General features: G+C 29.5%; 1 protein-coding gene across 17 annotated transcripts in view; it reads right to left on the bottom strand.

The window, feature by feature from the left end:
• LOC120766367 (heterogeneous nuclear ribonucleoprotein R) overlaps positions 1 to 15,856 on the bottom strand; it is a 146,714-nt gene that overhangs the window by 10,769 nt on the left and 120,089 nt on the right. For 6 of the 17 annotated variants that reach the window (XM_040091824.1, XM_040091833.1, XM_040091801.1 and 3 more), the window contains 7 exons: positions 12,370 to 12,503; positions 11,798 to 11,926; positions 11,585 to 11,725; positions 11,402 to 11,508; positions 10,610 to 10,737; positions 7,284 to 7,525; positions 2,502 to 2,745 (listed from right to left, as the gene is read on the bottom strand). In XM_040091824.1, coding sequence (XP_039947758.1) covers positions 2,502 to 2,745; positions 7,284 to 7,525; positions 10,610 to 10,737; positions 11,402 to 11,508; positions 11,585 to 11,725; positions 11,798 to 11,926; positions 12,370 to 12,503 — 1,125 coding nt within the window. Of the gene's footprint in view, positions 1 to 2,501; positions 2,746 to 6,389; positions 6,792 to 7,283; positions 7,526 to 10,609; positions 10,738 to 11,401; positions 11,509 to 11,584; positions 11,726 to 11,797; positions 11,927 to 12,369; positions 12,504 to 15,856 lie in introns of those variants that run through there. The other 11 variants (XM_040091864.1, XM_040091873.1, XM_040091917.1 and 8 more) reach the window with 8 other exon arrangements.

Here is a 15,856-nt window from a genome sequence, read left to right as displayed (position 1 = left end):
TACACATACATCCAAAAGTATGTGTGTGTGTGGCATATTTTTTAGCAATATAGCTTTATTTCTGATTATTAAATACTAATCGATTCATTACTGCCTTTTTCACCAAATAAAAAATGAAGAGTGTATGAAGAGAAACAAAAAAACAACAAGTATAAGTAAATTAGGAACATACAGGGTGTGTATGTTGTTTTTAGAAATGAATGTGCCGTGGTTGGGTCGCCGAGTAATTGTAGTTTTTGCTTATGCGCCTTCCTTGCAAAGCTGCCAAAAATGCAGACACACAAAAATGCATTTACATACAAACAACAGCCAAGCTACGTACATACATATGTACTATATGTATGGGATTTTTTTTCACACTAACGACGAGCATTACGAAAGTGGCCATTACGAATGTGTCGAATACATTTATGTACATACATACATGTCTAAAGTCGCAAACTGCATGCAGGGCATAAAAATATATGAAATATTTATATGACATAGAGAGAGAGATAGAGAAAGAGAGATATGGAGTACGCTAAAAAAGTAGTAGATACAAAAAGCTTAATCGCAGCTCAAGCGGCACACACAAACATATGCAATTTTGCGAAGAAAACTACGCTCGTGTAGCTGTACTTTTCGAATGCAGTGTAATGACGTGCAGAAACGGTCGCATCATGCACACAAAAGTGCAAAAGAACGCACAAATTTTGCGCCGAACCCAACCGGCAATCTAATGAAATCGTCTGTCGTAGTAAAAAAACGCGCTTTTTAAACTAAGAGAAAGTGAAATAGAGAAACAAACAGCAAAAGAAAAATGGCGCAATTTTCTACAAACCATTTCTGACATACCACAAAAAAAAATTACAAAAAAAACAAGCAAAGTAGATATTTCATAGTAGGACTACGAGAAAGAGAGCACACAAGTAGTAGTTTGAGTGCGAGAGCGCAAGTCTCATATTTATTTAAATGTTTTTTCTTTCTTACAAAATGCGAACAAAATACAATATTTTATTTACTTATTTAAAAATTAATTGTGTGTTATTATTAGAACAACAAATTATCCATACATCAGTAAACGACTATCAAGAAATTAATTAATTATTTAATGTAAAGTACTAAAATTATGCATAAAATAATTACAATTTGCAGATTATATAATGAATAAAATTTCAACTATATTAATATAATAATTCACATTACTAAAAATTACTTTGACAACAAGAGAGAGATAGACAGAGAGTGAGAAGAGAGAGAAAATATATAGATTGACACAAATCATACAGCATACATATGTATGTGGGTATTTTTGAAGTATTGAAACTTAAGAGCGAGTCATATCAAAGAGCAAGGGGTTGTGTGTCGGTGCGTGTGCACACGAGGAAAACTAATTATTTAATTTAAAATATAAAAAATATGTAAAATTTAAGTTAAAGGATACGAATTTCAAAAACTATTGGTAGCGAAATTGTAAAACGTATTTGTGTGAAAATATTCAAGAAAGAAGAAAATGATATCAAACTTGTATTTAGCAACTATTGTTTAACTTAATTACAAGAAACAGTTACAATATATGTATGTATATATATGTTTAGCAATAATTATGATAACAGTAAACTTGGTTTTGTTTTTGTTTTTTTGTTTAAACTAATTAATTAACAATAGAGTAAGTGTTACTAGTACGTATGCATGTATGCAGTAAAAAAATCGTAGAAAAGTATATATTCCGCTAGCACAATAACAACATTACATCTGTATGATTACTCGTATAATAAAAAGTACTTAAAAGTAGTAATCGTAGCACACTTCTAAGGGAACTTTCGCTAACACAGTAAATAACAGTACACAGTTCAGCTGTATGCAATACAACCAACTTGACTTCTTTCTTCCTACATTGTTCTGGCATCAAATACATCGATGTATGCGTGTATATAGTATATGTGTGTATGTGTGCGTAGGCTGTGTAGGCAATTCGTTGACGCACACATATGCAATTTTATTGAAATCTCTTACAAAATACAACTCTGTGACTTTTTGCTTGCAAGTGTGTAAGCATGTGTGTATGTACGAGTATATATGTATGTGTATGTGTGTGTGTTGGTAATATAAAAATGTGTTGTAATTACTAATGCTAATTATATGTTGTAGGTGTGTATTAGCCACTTTAAACAAATGCTGTTCCTTTGATTAATTCATATTGTTTTTGCTTTAGTTTTTGTTTTTGCGCCATTACTGATACTGTTATGTTGTAAATTAAGCTTACACACACACACTGACTCTGCTGTGATTGTTGCTGCTGTACTTGTTGTTGTTGTTTTGTTTTAATTGTTGCTTTACAATCATAATTATTATGGATTTGTTTTTGTATTTTTTTAAATTTATTTATTTTTTTTATTATTTATACTCTTTATGGTATTTTCAATGTTGTTTTGATGCACTGTTATTTGTTGTTCTTGTTGTTGTGGTATTTTTTTTTTACTTTTTTCTTGTAATAAATTTGGTTGAAATGAATTTCTCACCTGGTAAATTTTGTAGCGGCTTGGCGTGCTGGGTGCCACGAGCGTTGGGACGCATTTGTCCCACCCCACGGACCCCCCCGGTTGCTGCCTGAGCCCCCTGAGCGGTGGCCCCCCGCTGAACTGCCACCGCCGCCGCCGCCACCACCGCCGCCGCCGCTTGAGGGGCCCCCTGACGGCTGATGTTGCCACGGAGCCCAACGGCTCGGCCACGCGTGGCCGTGATTCCACGTCCACGACCAACCCCCTGTTGTTGTTGTTGTTATAGTTGTGATTTTTTGTTGTGGTTGTTGTGGTTGTTGGTGGTGTTGTAGTTGTCGTTGTTGTTGTTGTGGTGGTTTTCAATTGTTTCAGTTATGTGTGTATATATATATAAATTGTATGTGTGTGAGTAGCGTATGATTGTGTGTTCATATGTATATGTGTGTGTGTGTGTATGTGTAAAAGTTGGTTATTTGGTATTCGGATTTGCACAAATTTCGTATGTTTCAATAGAGTTATATCGAATTCGTTGGTTGATTGGTCGGTTGGTTGGTAGTTCAGTTGGTTGGTTGGTTTTTGGACGAGATTAGTTTGCGTTTTGTCCGCATTGTTTTCGGCAAGTGCAGAGCGCCGTTGTCAATTCGTTCGCACAAACATTATGTATAAATGTATAATACATTATGTACACAATATATATGTACGTGTTGTTTATATATAAATTCATATACATGAATCGCCAAAGGTGGTAGCCAAATTTAACAATACAATTAATGGTTTTTGTTTTAGACAATAATGCAATGGTAGTATAGTAACGGTATACGATTTTAGTAAAATAGGTTTTCGATAAACATACGATTTTTGATTTCCGGTGTATGGTTCAAATTTTAATTTTTCATTTTTTTTGGAGGGGTTTTCATAATTTTTTCCGGCACATATTTGAATTCGGTTCAATGTTAAAAAAAGTAGAATATTCATTCATTTAGTAAGTTTGGAAAAAGATAGTATAAAAGAGGTTTTTTGTTTTTTTGTTTGGTTTTTGTTTGCGAAAGATAACAGGTGATTTCGAAATGGTTTCATTTTAGAACAAATGGTTGTGGTTGCAGTTTTGAAATTTCGCATTTGTTGTGAGAGCATTTTTGCAATTTTTTTTTTCATTCAGATTTGTTGTTGTGAATTGGTAAGTTTTGTTTTGTATTTGGTATTTGTGATTTGACGAACATATATATATAATTTTTTTAAGATGATATATTTGGTATTTACCGAAACATAAAAAAGAAAAAGAAAGAAAAGAAAAAATCGAAATTAACGCGTTAGATTTTCATGTTTAAAAATCAATTAATATGAATAATTATAATAAAAATTAATGTCTTCATAAAAAACTTGTGAAAAGTATAAAAGCTTAAACTTAATAATTCCAAATTCAAAGCGACACAATTTGTACTTGGAAAAAACTGTTATATGTAATGTCAAAAGTCTCTAAATGTAGTATTGCCAGATATTTATATAAATTTTAAATTTTTGTTTCTTTTTGCACACTATATAACTGTATAATTCACTTAAATTTCGTAGACTTTTTGGACTAGCGACGTTTAAGTCACTAAAACACTAACAAAATATGAAATACTTAAGTATATATATACATAGGCATAAAAATATATAACATATATTTGAAATAAATGTCTGTATGTATGTAGTATATGCATGAATAGAACTTACGTAAAACATAATTTCCCCATTTTTTGCACTTTTTGCACGCCTGCATTTAACTTGCACACGTACATATGTATGTATGTAGTTGATAAGGTGCACGGTTAAATGCAGGCTTTATAAAAATTAATAATTCTTTGCTTTAATTTAAATATGTATGAATTATTTTAATTTTTGATCAAAACAAATTTTTTCGAGTTTGCGATTGACACATTTGGTTTTGGAAATCTAAATTTGAAATCAAATTTTATAACAATGCTGAATTGTAAAATTCGAAGTAAAGAAATTATTTTGGTATAAAATATTTAAGCGATTTACGAGGCCATATTACATACAAAATTTGTTGGTTTTTTAACTTATACCAATATTATTGTCGATTTTTAAATGAAATAAATAAGCTTATGGTTAGTTTGCTTAGGTTAGTAGGCGGCAGTGAGCACTTATCTAATATAATAAATAATGAAATTAATTAACAAAAAGCATATAAAGCAAATTTAAAACATATTTGTTTGCACTGTGTGAGCTGCAAAACTTGAATGTTGAGTGGAGAACGTGACACTGTGACAAAAAAAAAAACGGTTGAGAGATCGTTAAAGATATGCCTCATTCTGGACAACCTGATAAACAGATCAATCGAAAGAAACAAAAAACAAAGAAAAAGTAACGGATATGATGCTTGAAAATCAGGCAAGTGTTAGAGAGTCGGCAAGAGAGCTCTCTCGCGAGTCCGTTCGTATGATTTTGGTGGATATTTTGGGTATGAAACGCATACTTGCTTGACGGGTCTCTTTGGACATGCTTGATCGTGTGAATTTCGATCCCACATTCATGTAGTGCATTATAACTGCCGATGAGGTATGGGTTTATGAGTTTGACAAGCACCAAAGTTGCATAAGTAAAAGTTGAAAAAATCGTAACTACATGTGTCAAATGTAGAGAAAGCTGTATAATGCTTTATAGTGAGTTAAGTAAAAATTCAAAATCTGGATTTGGATTTAGTATGAATTGTTTTTTCAAAAATTAAAAAAAAAAAATTGTGTAATAAATATTTTTTGTGCTGAAAATTTAATTTACAAAGCAATTTTTTTAATTAGTTATATAAAATAGTTTTCAAAAAACCAAATTTTCCTAAAAAATCTTTTTTTGTGAAAAATTTTAATTTATAAACTCATTAATTGAAAATTCCAAAGCCAAGTCTATACCAGTTCACTAAATTAGGAAATTCGACTTAAATTATTTTGATACTAAAGGAATTAGGTGTAATCTTTGCATTTTCGAAAAATACGCTTTGAAAGTTACTCAGTTTAAGTTTGGTCTTAGAAATGAGCTATAACGTTATCTATAAATTGGAAATAGATGTGGTTCAATTCTTTACTGATTGACCAGAGAATTGGATAATCGCAAATGTGGGGATTTTAAATTCCATATTCATTGGATAAAAATATTCTTTGTGAATATATGTATAGTGAATTAAAGAAAAATTCTCAAAATATTCATAATTTTAACAAAAAGTGACACTTCAGTATTCCGTAAATATTTAATCAATTGATATCTTAAAAATCATGGGGGTTTGCATTCGAGTCAAAATGAGAGAAATATATTTACCGACCCCGGAGACCTACGCTGACTTTAGGCTTACGATCTCAGGAAAAAAATCGTTAAAGACTTAATTAAGTCGCCTAAGCAATAAATTATGTTTTTTTATAAATAACTTGAAACTAAGCGCTTTGGACCGTTTAAATTGGTATCTTAGGTCGACCTAAGGTTTTCAACCCAATATTCAAATTTTGCAAGTACAAATTTTTAATAGCACACTTCATTCAGCTCAATTATTTTAAATAAAGCTTAAGAAACTTAAAACAAATTGAATTTACTATGCTTAATTGTGCTATAATTGTTGGCAAAAAATAGTCTAATATTTAATATGAGTTTCCATATATTATATATATGTACATATGTACATATATAATTTTGTTGCTATTTGTACCAAAGCCAACAGCTCCACAACTAAGCATAGAAATGTCACGCGAGTAAATTAATGAAGCAAATCAGCATTAAAAATAAAAATAATTCTAAATTAATGAACACAATAAGCGATTTAAGTAAAAATTAAAAAAAAAATCAAAACGAAATATTTAGTAAAAGCATGTGCAAATGAAAAGTGTTGAATTGGTTTGTTGTTGTTAAGAAAATGCAGTGAGGTTTTGAACGAAAAATGTAAAAAACGGTATATTTTAGTTTTTGCTAGTATCGGATGAATTTGTATCTAGATATGGTGGTTTCTTTACGTTTCTTACTTTGCTAAATGCGGGTGGGTGTACATAACGGTTAACACTCACTGGACGGTTACGGCAAATGTTTTTGTACTTATGTAGCTATTATAAGGATTTAGATAAGAACTAATACTAGAGTTAGGGTTTAGAGAAAAAGTATTCCTGAAAGCATGAGTGAGGCCAAAATTTTGATGTCTGGTAGCGGCGATTTTGAAATTTGTGATGTTGTCTTCGCATTGTCGTTGCAGTTGTTGTACACAGTGTTGATTATGGTAAGCATGTGTACGTGTAAGATAATGTATTTATTTCTATCCTTTTGTGTGTACTTTGACTTTTAGTTTTAAATTTTGTCCAAAAGTAAAATTTTGTATATTCCAAAAATCAACAAAGCATATATAAATAAATAAAAAGCATGAAAAGAAAAAATCAAAAAATATTAAATTTTGTTCAAATAAAAGCAAAAGTTATTTAAATTTCAAAATACTACGAGCGCATCTACAACAATTTCGAAAAGAAAGATAAATAAATTGTTCACCACTAATTTTAGATATGAAAGTTAAGATATTTCAATTTTGTTTTGAGCTGCAACACACACTTGAAAATGTAGGCACAAAATGTAAATTTCGAAAAGTCAAATGTTTCCAAAAACATATTTTTCAAAGTGTAAGCCAATCTGCGTTGATGGCAGGTTTTGGAGCTGCGGGAATTGTATAGTGTAGGGGGGTGGTGTTGTATGATAGTAGTGGGAACAGTATGTATTAATAGTAGTAAGTAGTAGTAGTAGTAGTAGTAAGTAGTAGTAGTAGAAGAATGTAAGACCCACCACATTATTTCTGGCCGTTCTCTGCAGTCCACCAGCGGGTCCACCAGTTGGCAATGGTGTCACACCGCTCGGTGGATAATCAAAGAAGTACTCTCCATCATAGGTGCGATAAAAATCGTCATAATAGGATTCATTGTAGCCGCCACGATAATCCGAATAACCATAAAAGTCGTAATCATAATCTATAAATTGGGAAAAATTTTGCTGTGGTATTCTTTTCGTGCTTCTTTCAACTTTTTCTTCTAAAAATTATTAAGAAATGTTGACCAAATGTTCGAAAATTACAAAACAACAAATTAGATTAAACAAAAATATTAATTTTTTTAAATTAAATTTTCAACAATTTAGAAGATGTAAATTTTTGGTAATAAATTTGCTTACCATATGTACATTTGCATGTATGTACATATGTATGTATATATATTGTGGGTAATGCAGCTTAATTCTATAGCGTTAGCCTCTTTATATGCAACAACAAGTTAATAATAAAATTAATTTTTTTTAGAATTTTATTTCATTAAAATTTTTTTTTGGGCTTAAATTTTAATTGTTGGATTTATTTTTTTTTAATCAAAAGTTTGTAGGTATTTTCTTTTTTTGGGATATAAGCAAGTTTACCGGTCAGAGCAATTTGTAAATATCAGAAATTTGTAAGAATGTTATTTTTAACACCGTTTTTTTTTCTTAAACCAATCTACCGTGTACAAAAAAAATTAGTTGTATTTGGATCACTCCGTTATTTTTTGTATTACTTGATAGGGAAAAAATCGTACTACATTCTGTGCTAAGATTCTTCTCCCAAAATAAATTTGCAACCCTTCGCAGGAACATCATTTATTTTAGTTTCGAAAATTGTATTCCAAAAATATTTCTGCCTACTCCTTTCATACGATCTGGTAAAATCGTGGAATTGGCGGATTTTTCAATTTGGCAGAAAGTAAAATTTATTATTATACCTAAAAGTCTTTAACTAGTATAGCAGCAATCCACGATTTTTTTTCAAATAACTTAAACGCATTTTTCACCTAGAACTCATAACTTCGAAATATTTGTAGTCAAAAATCTTAAGTAGAGTAAAGTAGAGCTAACTCTGGTAGTGAGTACCAACTAAAATTTCGTTAAACAAAAAAATGTCTTCATAACCTCAAATATGTTATGAAACCTAATACAACATATGGCAGTGAGAGAGGCCACGCTATAAAATTTTGCTTTATTACCACTTTAACGAAAACGTAAATTTTTATTTAGAAATTAAAATGTAAAACTAACTACTAAGAATTTTAAGGAAAAATATATATAAATATAATTACTCCAAACTAAAAAAAAAAAAATTTCATAAAAGCTATAGTTCGCTATAGCTACAAAAAATAAGTGTGTGTACTGAGCGGTGTGAGAGAGTAGCCTTCATATTTTATGGCCGAGCATAGCTTACGGTATGTTATGCATGGGATACAGGGTGTTGGTCAAGACGTTTACAACCGATTGCAGACAGACCTCGCTGTGTTTGCTCAGGAACGCTTTTCGCATACAAAATTTTTATTTGGAAGCAAAGTCTTTTTGGGGTTGTGGGGCGCAAAGGGTACAAATGGGGGTCATATTAAATTTGCGTGTTAGGGATTTATTAATTGCTGCAATTTTTGCTAACTTTTGATAATTTAGTTATAACATATGATAATATTGTTGTAGGTTTTTTTGTTTTTATTCCATTTTTTTGAGAAATTTCTTCGCATTTGGTTAGATGCCGATTTTTTTTTAATTTTTTCTTTAATTTTTTTAAATTTTTTTTTAATTAAAAATTTTTTTTTTTTTGATTTTTTGAAATAAGGTTTTCGTTTCTTGTGAATCGTTTCGGCTTGCTTGAATAAGCGTACGTTAGTGCTAGTATATCGTACTGCCAGTGCTATTACTTACCGCTGTTATAACGTCATATACTATACAGGGTGCTTAAGAGTCGGTAAACGTTGTGGCATTTGCAACATTTAAGATAGTAGAAAAGAAATGTATCACTAAAATTACTAAACATTGAAGTCAAAATATTTAGTTTGCTATTATTTTTAGTTTTTAAATTTGAATTTGAATTGCATAAAACATTTACAAAAAACTGGTTATAAATTTTTTAGTATATTGTTTTATAAAAAAAATGGAATAAAAACAAATTTATGCAAAAGGTTACAACAAACAGTAGTAGTTATAGTAAATAACAACAAAAACATGCAGTTTCTTTAACGGAACACAAAGTAGTACACACATAGAAGATGAGAAAAAACAACAATAAACCAACATTTATTATATAATTGCTGATTAATTTAGAAAATTTTTGAAAGACTATGGAAATGTAATGGAAAAAGTGCAACATTAATTTTGATAATACAAATTATGCAGTAGTACTAATGATTTCTTGGACACGCATTAACACACACCGATTACAAAAACATCTCAATTGCTTATAATTTTTTTAAATGTAATTAAAATAATTATTTAATGAAAATTTAAAATGAAAATAATGAGTAAATGCTTGATTTTTATGGGTTAAAAGCTATTTGCAAAAGCTGGTTATAAAAATAACGGTGAGTGAGAAATGGTTGGGGATTAGACAAACAAAACAAACTACGCAAAAAGGATAACGGGAGGGATATTTCATTGTTAGTAGTAACTTAAACAGTTTTTTTTTTTGTTTTTGGAGTCAACTAAAGTATAAGATAGAAAAAACTTTGAAAACTGTATATAAAAACTATTAGTTGTAAATTAGTTTAGACTAATTCTCAATGTAGAATTTAGTTTTGCTTTACGCCCATTGCTTCAAGGGGTATGCAGTTACAGTCACAATAATAGTGATATGATACTTCATACGGTTTATAAGTAACTAATTTGCCTAGCATAATACGGTACTTTATTATATAAAGACTGATCACTATGTTTTTTACCAAAAAATTTACAACTGCTTTTTACGCTTGTTTTATTTAGTTAAAAAAATCGTTTTCCAATATTTAAATGGGTAGTTATGTAGTATATACAATACAATATTGCGCATGTCAACTGCAAAACTAACTTGACGCCGCTTAGCGTGCTCTTAAATGCTTTTATGCCAAGTGTCTTTTGACATTTTTTCTCTTTAAATTTGGTTTGTAATTTAATTTTAGATTTTTAAGTTGTAATTCAAGTAGTTAAAATACATTGTATTTGTATATGTAATATAAACCATCCAAAAAAGTACATACGTAGTTATATATATATGTGTAAATATATGTATGTATGTATTTAGTAGATACGTATTAAAGCTAATTTAAGTGAGTGTTATTATTTGTAAAAAACGCTATATGACTTACCGTAATCACGTGGTATTGGTGCGCGCAGCGGTATTCGTGGGCCACCGGGCAAGCGCATTGGCGCTGCTAAGGACATCATATTGGGATGTGTGGGCGATAGGTTTCTGTATGGAGATAATTGTTCATAGCTAGTATGAGTTACAAATTGACATGGGCACAGAGACACACACACAGACACAAACACAGGGGGCAACAACGGGCGACGGTTGCCAATGTAACAGTGGTGATTTGCATTAAATGCGTTTATGTTTTTTTTTATTTTTCATATTTATTATGTTTGTTATTAGCGATTTAGGTTTCATTTGCATTGTTGTTGTATTTTTAATTTATGTTTTTATGTGTTTTTTTGTTGTTTGTCACATGTTTGTTGTGAATAAGTACACAAATTGAGCGTTTGATTGAATGATTAATTGAGTGCGTGCAGAGAGAGAGAGGGGGAGAGAGAGAAAGAGAGAGAATATAAAATTAATTAAAAAATTGTAAATTACATTTAAAAGGAATTACGAGCTCAAACGATTGGGGACAGTTCACAAACACACACACACACACGAAGCGGTGGTGGTGAACTTCGTTTTTTGTAATCCGAAATTGCTGCGTTGCGATGCGCAGCACAAAAGCCGATGCACATGGGGAACTTTGTTATTGTAAGTATTCACAATAAGTCGGTTAGTAGTATTTTTGAATTTTGACACGCCAATAGCGGGGTGGTATTAGTGTATTTTTAAATTATTATTTTTCTTATTTATTTTTAAATTTGTTTTTATGTTAACTTATTGTCTCGACAGCACTTACCCAACGAGACCGGGACGTCCTTGCATCATTTGCATCATGCGACGTTCGCGTGCACGTAGGATTTCCTCCTTCTTCTTCTTGTCCGATGGTGGTTTGGCAAGTGAGACCTGTAAATTTTCAAAATTTGAACATTTAATAATTTGTTTAAAACAAAAGTTTGAAGCGTTGTGTGTTTAGGTGTACCTCAATATTAGAAGAGCCAATCTCTTTGCCGTTAAGGCCGCGCATTGCAATTACGGCGCTATCACGATCCTCGAAATGCACGAAAGCGTAGTCTTTGATTTTCTTAACGCGCTCAACTTTACCATATTGCTCAAATTGCTCCTGTAATAAGCGAAAGTTTGGTATATAACGGTTGCTGCTTATACAAAATTTTAACGGTAATATTAACTGTACCTTTAGTTTTTCCTCGCTAACGTCTTGCGTTAGATTCCTCACGTACAAGACCTTCACCTTTGACATTGTTTGCTCGTCTGGTTCCTCCTGCGGATCAGCCCAATCGACAATGATATCACATCCCCAAACCTGAGTACATAAAATTAGTAGTGTTGTTAAATTATTGATAAAAACTTGTATATTTTTTTCATTTTAATTTTTATTTTATAAATTTTTTAAAATATTTTTTGTTTTTATAATTTCAACAGTGTTTAAGGCATAATTTTTAAGAATTGATAAAAATATTTATTTTTTTAATTTTGTTTCGTTTTTTATAAATTTTTTAAAATATTTTTAATTTTTATAATTACAAGAGTGTTTAAGGGCAGGTTTAGTGTCAAGCTTATATTTTAATTTCAACTTTTTTCCTGTGTTGGTTTTGTTTACTTTTTGCTGGTGCAGTCACTTATATCGGTTTTTGATGCACCCTGTACTTTTTAAGAATTGTTTGCTTTGTTATGTAAATATTTGTAATAACTTTAATTACTTTTAATTACACTAATTATTTCTTTCAATCATAATTGTTTACTTACCTTGATTCGGCCAGTGCCAAGTCTTCGTTTTGCCAGCGAGGCGGCTTTGTGTGACTCATATTCGAGGAAGCAGAATCCGCGATTTTTCTTCTTATCATCGGGTGAACTGTAGATGATCACTTCAATAAGGCCAGCTAAATGTGTGCGTGTGTGTGCGCATAACAATAATAAACATTTGAACAAAAACAAAAAAATGCGTGCACTCATTAGTAAAATTGGTAATAATTACTAAGTAAATTCAAGAAAATTTAAAGGTAATTTGTGGAAATTTATTAAAAAATACAACAAATAATTATGATTATAACATATGGAGCGGATATAATAGCAATAACGGGAGTAGCTCTTAATGTTACTCCTAATACACACTCTCAAATTGCTTTTGCTACTCAATTTCGCTTGAGTTGTTTACCAAAGGGGTAAAAGGAAGAAGCATCGAAAATTGCAAAATTTCACATCACAAGCATTAGGAGGGGGCGTTGTTATGCAAAATAGTGAATTTTCACGCATTTCATTTTGATTTAATTTATGTATATAGACAACAATCAATAAATTGCACATACAGAGATAATACATTTAAGAATGTGCGAAATGCTTAAAATAATTATTTATAAACGATTATAAATTTTTTTTTAATTTCCTTCGTTTGCTATTAATTTATTTATTTGATTCGTTTTTTCTTTAACGTGTGAAAAACCAATGCCAAAATTTGTTTGCTTATCTTTTTTAAGCCCTAATTTTTCTATCAGTATCAGATGAGTAGTAATTTTTATGTTCGAAAACCTAAGCGCAAAATAAATCAAATTTCACAAATGCACATCTAATCAAAAATTAATGTCGCATGTTATTGCCTAAAAAAATTGTACATATATAACTACATACATTTAATTTTTGCTTTCTTAAATATTTGTATATAATATAACCGTATACATAGCGAAATTTATTTAGTTGTGTGTTTGTGTACATAACCAAGTTGAATTTTCGTTTAAAACTAGAGACACCAAAAGTGAAACCATAGTATCCAAAGAAAACATTTATTGATAATACCGTATAATAAATATGTAGGTACTGATGTATGTATGTATATGTACCTAATGTAGTAGATAAAACACAGATGAGTCATATGTGATTTATAAGTACGAATATGCTTCATATGCATTTAATAAGTTGGAGTATATATAATATATATAAATATTGTATACAAATGGAGACACATTGAGGCATAAACGCAAAAAAAATTATAATTTTCGTATATTAACTTCAAGTATTTGTAAGCTTTAAATGCAGAATTTTTCAATTATTTTTAAGTAAATTGTTATTTTTTATTATTATTCTTTAGTTATTGTGATGTAATATTAAAATATTTTTTTAAAAGTTCAATGGACTATAAACAGAAATATTTTTACTTTTAATTTTCCAGTTTTATTGTTATTTAATGTCAAAATATTTTGTTAAAAGTTTAATTTAATATAAATATAAATATTTATACTTTTAATTTTTCTGGTTTTCAGCCTATTTTTTTTTTTAATTTAGCGTAAAATAAATAAAAATTATTTTAAATAACCAAAACTTTTCCCCAGAAAATTGTATTCCTAGCATTTAAAGTACTGTTTACTTGAAATTTATTTTTTTTTAATAAATAAAACCAATTAGTTTTTTTTTATTAAAAATTAAATTTCTAAAAAATTTATTTCAGAATTGTATGCGCACTTTAACATTAAAGCGAATTTCGATTGCCAATTTTTTTCGTTTTATTTTTCAAAAAATAGCACTTATGGCCAAAAAGGGCAGCTATAATTTTATTTTTATTCGAAATATTTGCAAAACATTTAAAAAAACAGAAAATAATTTTTATTTTTAACTTTAAGTATTATTTTCTTTTCTTTGGTCTCACAATTTAATATCAAAAATGTTCAATACGAATAATGTACAGAGGTTTGTTGAGAGCTACTAATCGTCTGGTTGTTTGTGGACAAGGAGTTCACTCGGGATTTTATGGGTTAAACAAATCGTTTATCATTTATATAGTACTAAATAGTATTTCTCCAGTCATTACCATTTGTTTTTGACATAATTCACTCGAAATTTACAAATTTGCTCAATGGACCGAATATTAGACACTCTTTACTCATATTTTATTTGAACAAATTATTTATTTCAATAAATTAATGTTTAGTTTTATTTTTTTTATCATTTTTATTGTTGTTGATGTTGTATTTACTACGAATATGTGGCAATTGAAATGCGAAGCTGGCAATCCTTGATGTACTAATTAAGTAACTAATTAGCATTAACGCTTTTGAGCTCCATTTTTTTGAACTGCTTTTCATGAATACACGAATGATGTAAAGTAACGCATAACAAAATTAAAGTAGGGAAGAAAGACACAAAGACACAGAGGTATTGAGATAGAGAGAGAGATAGAGTTATAACTAAATAGTAGGAAATGTGAAACAAAAATATAGTTTCATATGTCGCTGGGTAATTTTATAGCTGTAGCTACACAATTATTAAAATTTTTTTTTTATTGATTAATATATATTTATTTCTAATTAAACACATTTTTCCAAAAAATAATATTTGTCTAGTGTGTTGTGTGTTTATAATAAACAAACGTTGCTCGATAGTGTGAATACTTTTAATACTTTTTAATATCCAAAGTAAGTTTATCATTATTTTTATTCAAATATATGGAATTTATCTCATTGACACAATAAATATAGAAGTTATTTATTTTTTTACGTTAAGTACAAGCCAGATTTTTATAAAGTCATTCGCATTATCGAGACACATTTGTTATTATTTTTTTTTGTCGCAGATCCTAGATGTGATGCAAAGTCTAATGCAAGCTCAACTTTTATGAAATTTTACATTTTTTATGCATATGTATATATTTTTATAAAAGTATACAAAAGTATACTGTACAATATTTTGATTGCTTTTTGCTTTTAATTAAGGCGCAAAATTATAAAAACTATTAAAATTTTACAAATTTCAACAGTTGTTTTGAACTGTTTATTGCGCCCAGTACAATTTGTGATGTATTTCAAATGCAAAGTTTTATAAAGATCAAGCAATTTTTAGAAGCAAAATTAATTCATCAATTTCCTTATAATATTAAATTTTCATTTTCACGTAGTTTATACTTATACAGTTTTTGATACATATTTCTTTTGTTTAACAGAAGATAGCACAGAATTTGCAACAGAAGCAGAAAGCGTATCACTGCTGTTACTCCATGCTGTTCTGTTAATTTATAACAGAAATAGAGACTATACGGCCGGAGAATGTTAATAAATACATAATAATTTCTCATAAATATATAAATTATTATAAATATAAACGATAATATATTATAATATATTATCAAATAAATAATAATATATTTTAATAAAAAAATAATAATTTATTAACATGCTCTGGCTGCATTGTTCGATCTCTGTTGCTACCGAGGTACATCTGGTTTTAATTCTGTCACTGTACGGTAGCT

The sequence above is a fragment of the Bactrocera tryoni genome, chromosome 1, assembly GCF_016617805.1.
Source record: "Bactrocera tryoni isolate S06 chromosome 1, CSIRO_BtryS06_freeze2, whole genome shotgun sequence".
Lineage (NCBI taxonomy): Eukaryota > Metazoa > Arthropoda > Insecta > Diptera > Tephritidae > Bactrocera > Bactrocera tryoni.
This window is presented reverse-complemented; position numbering and strand designations above follow the sequence as displayed.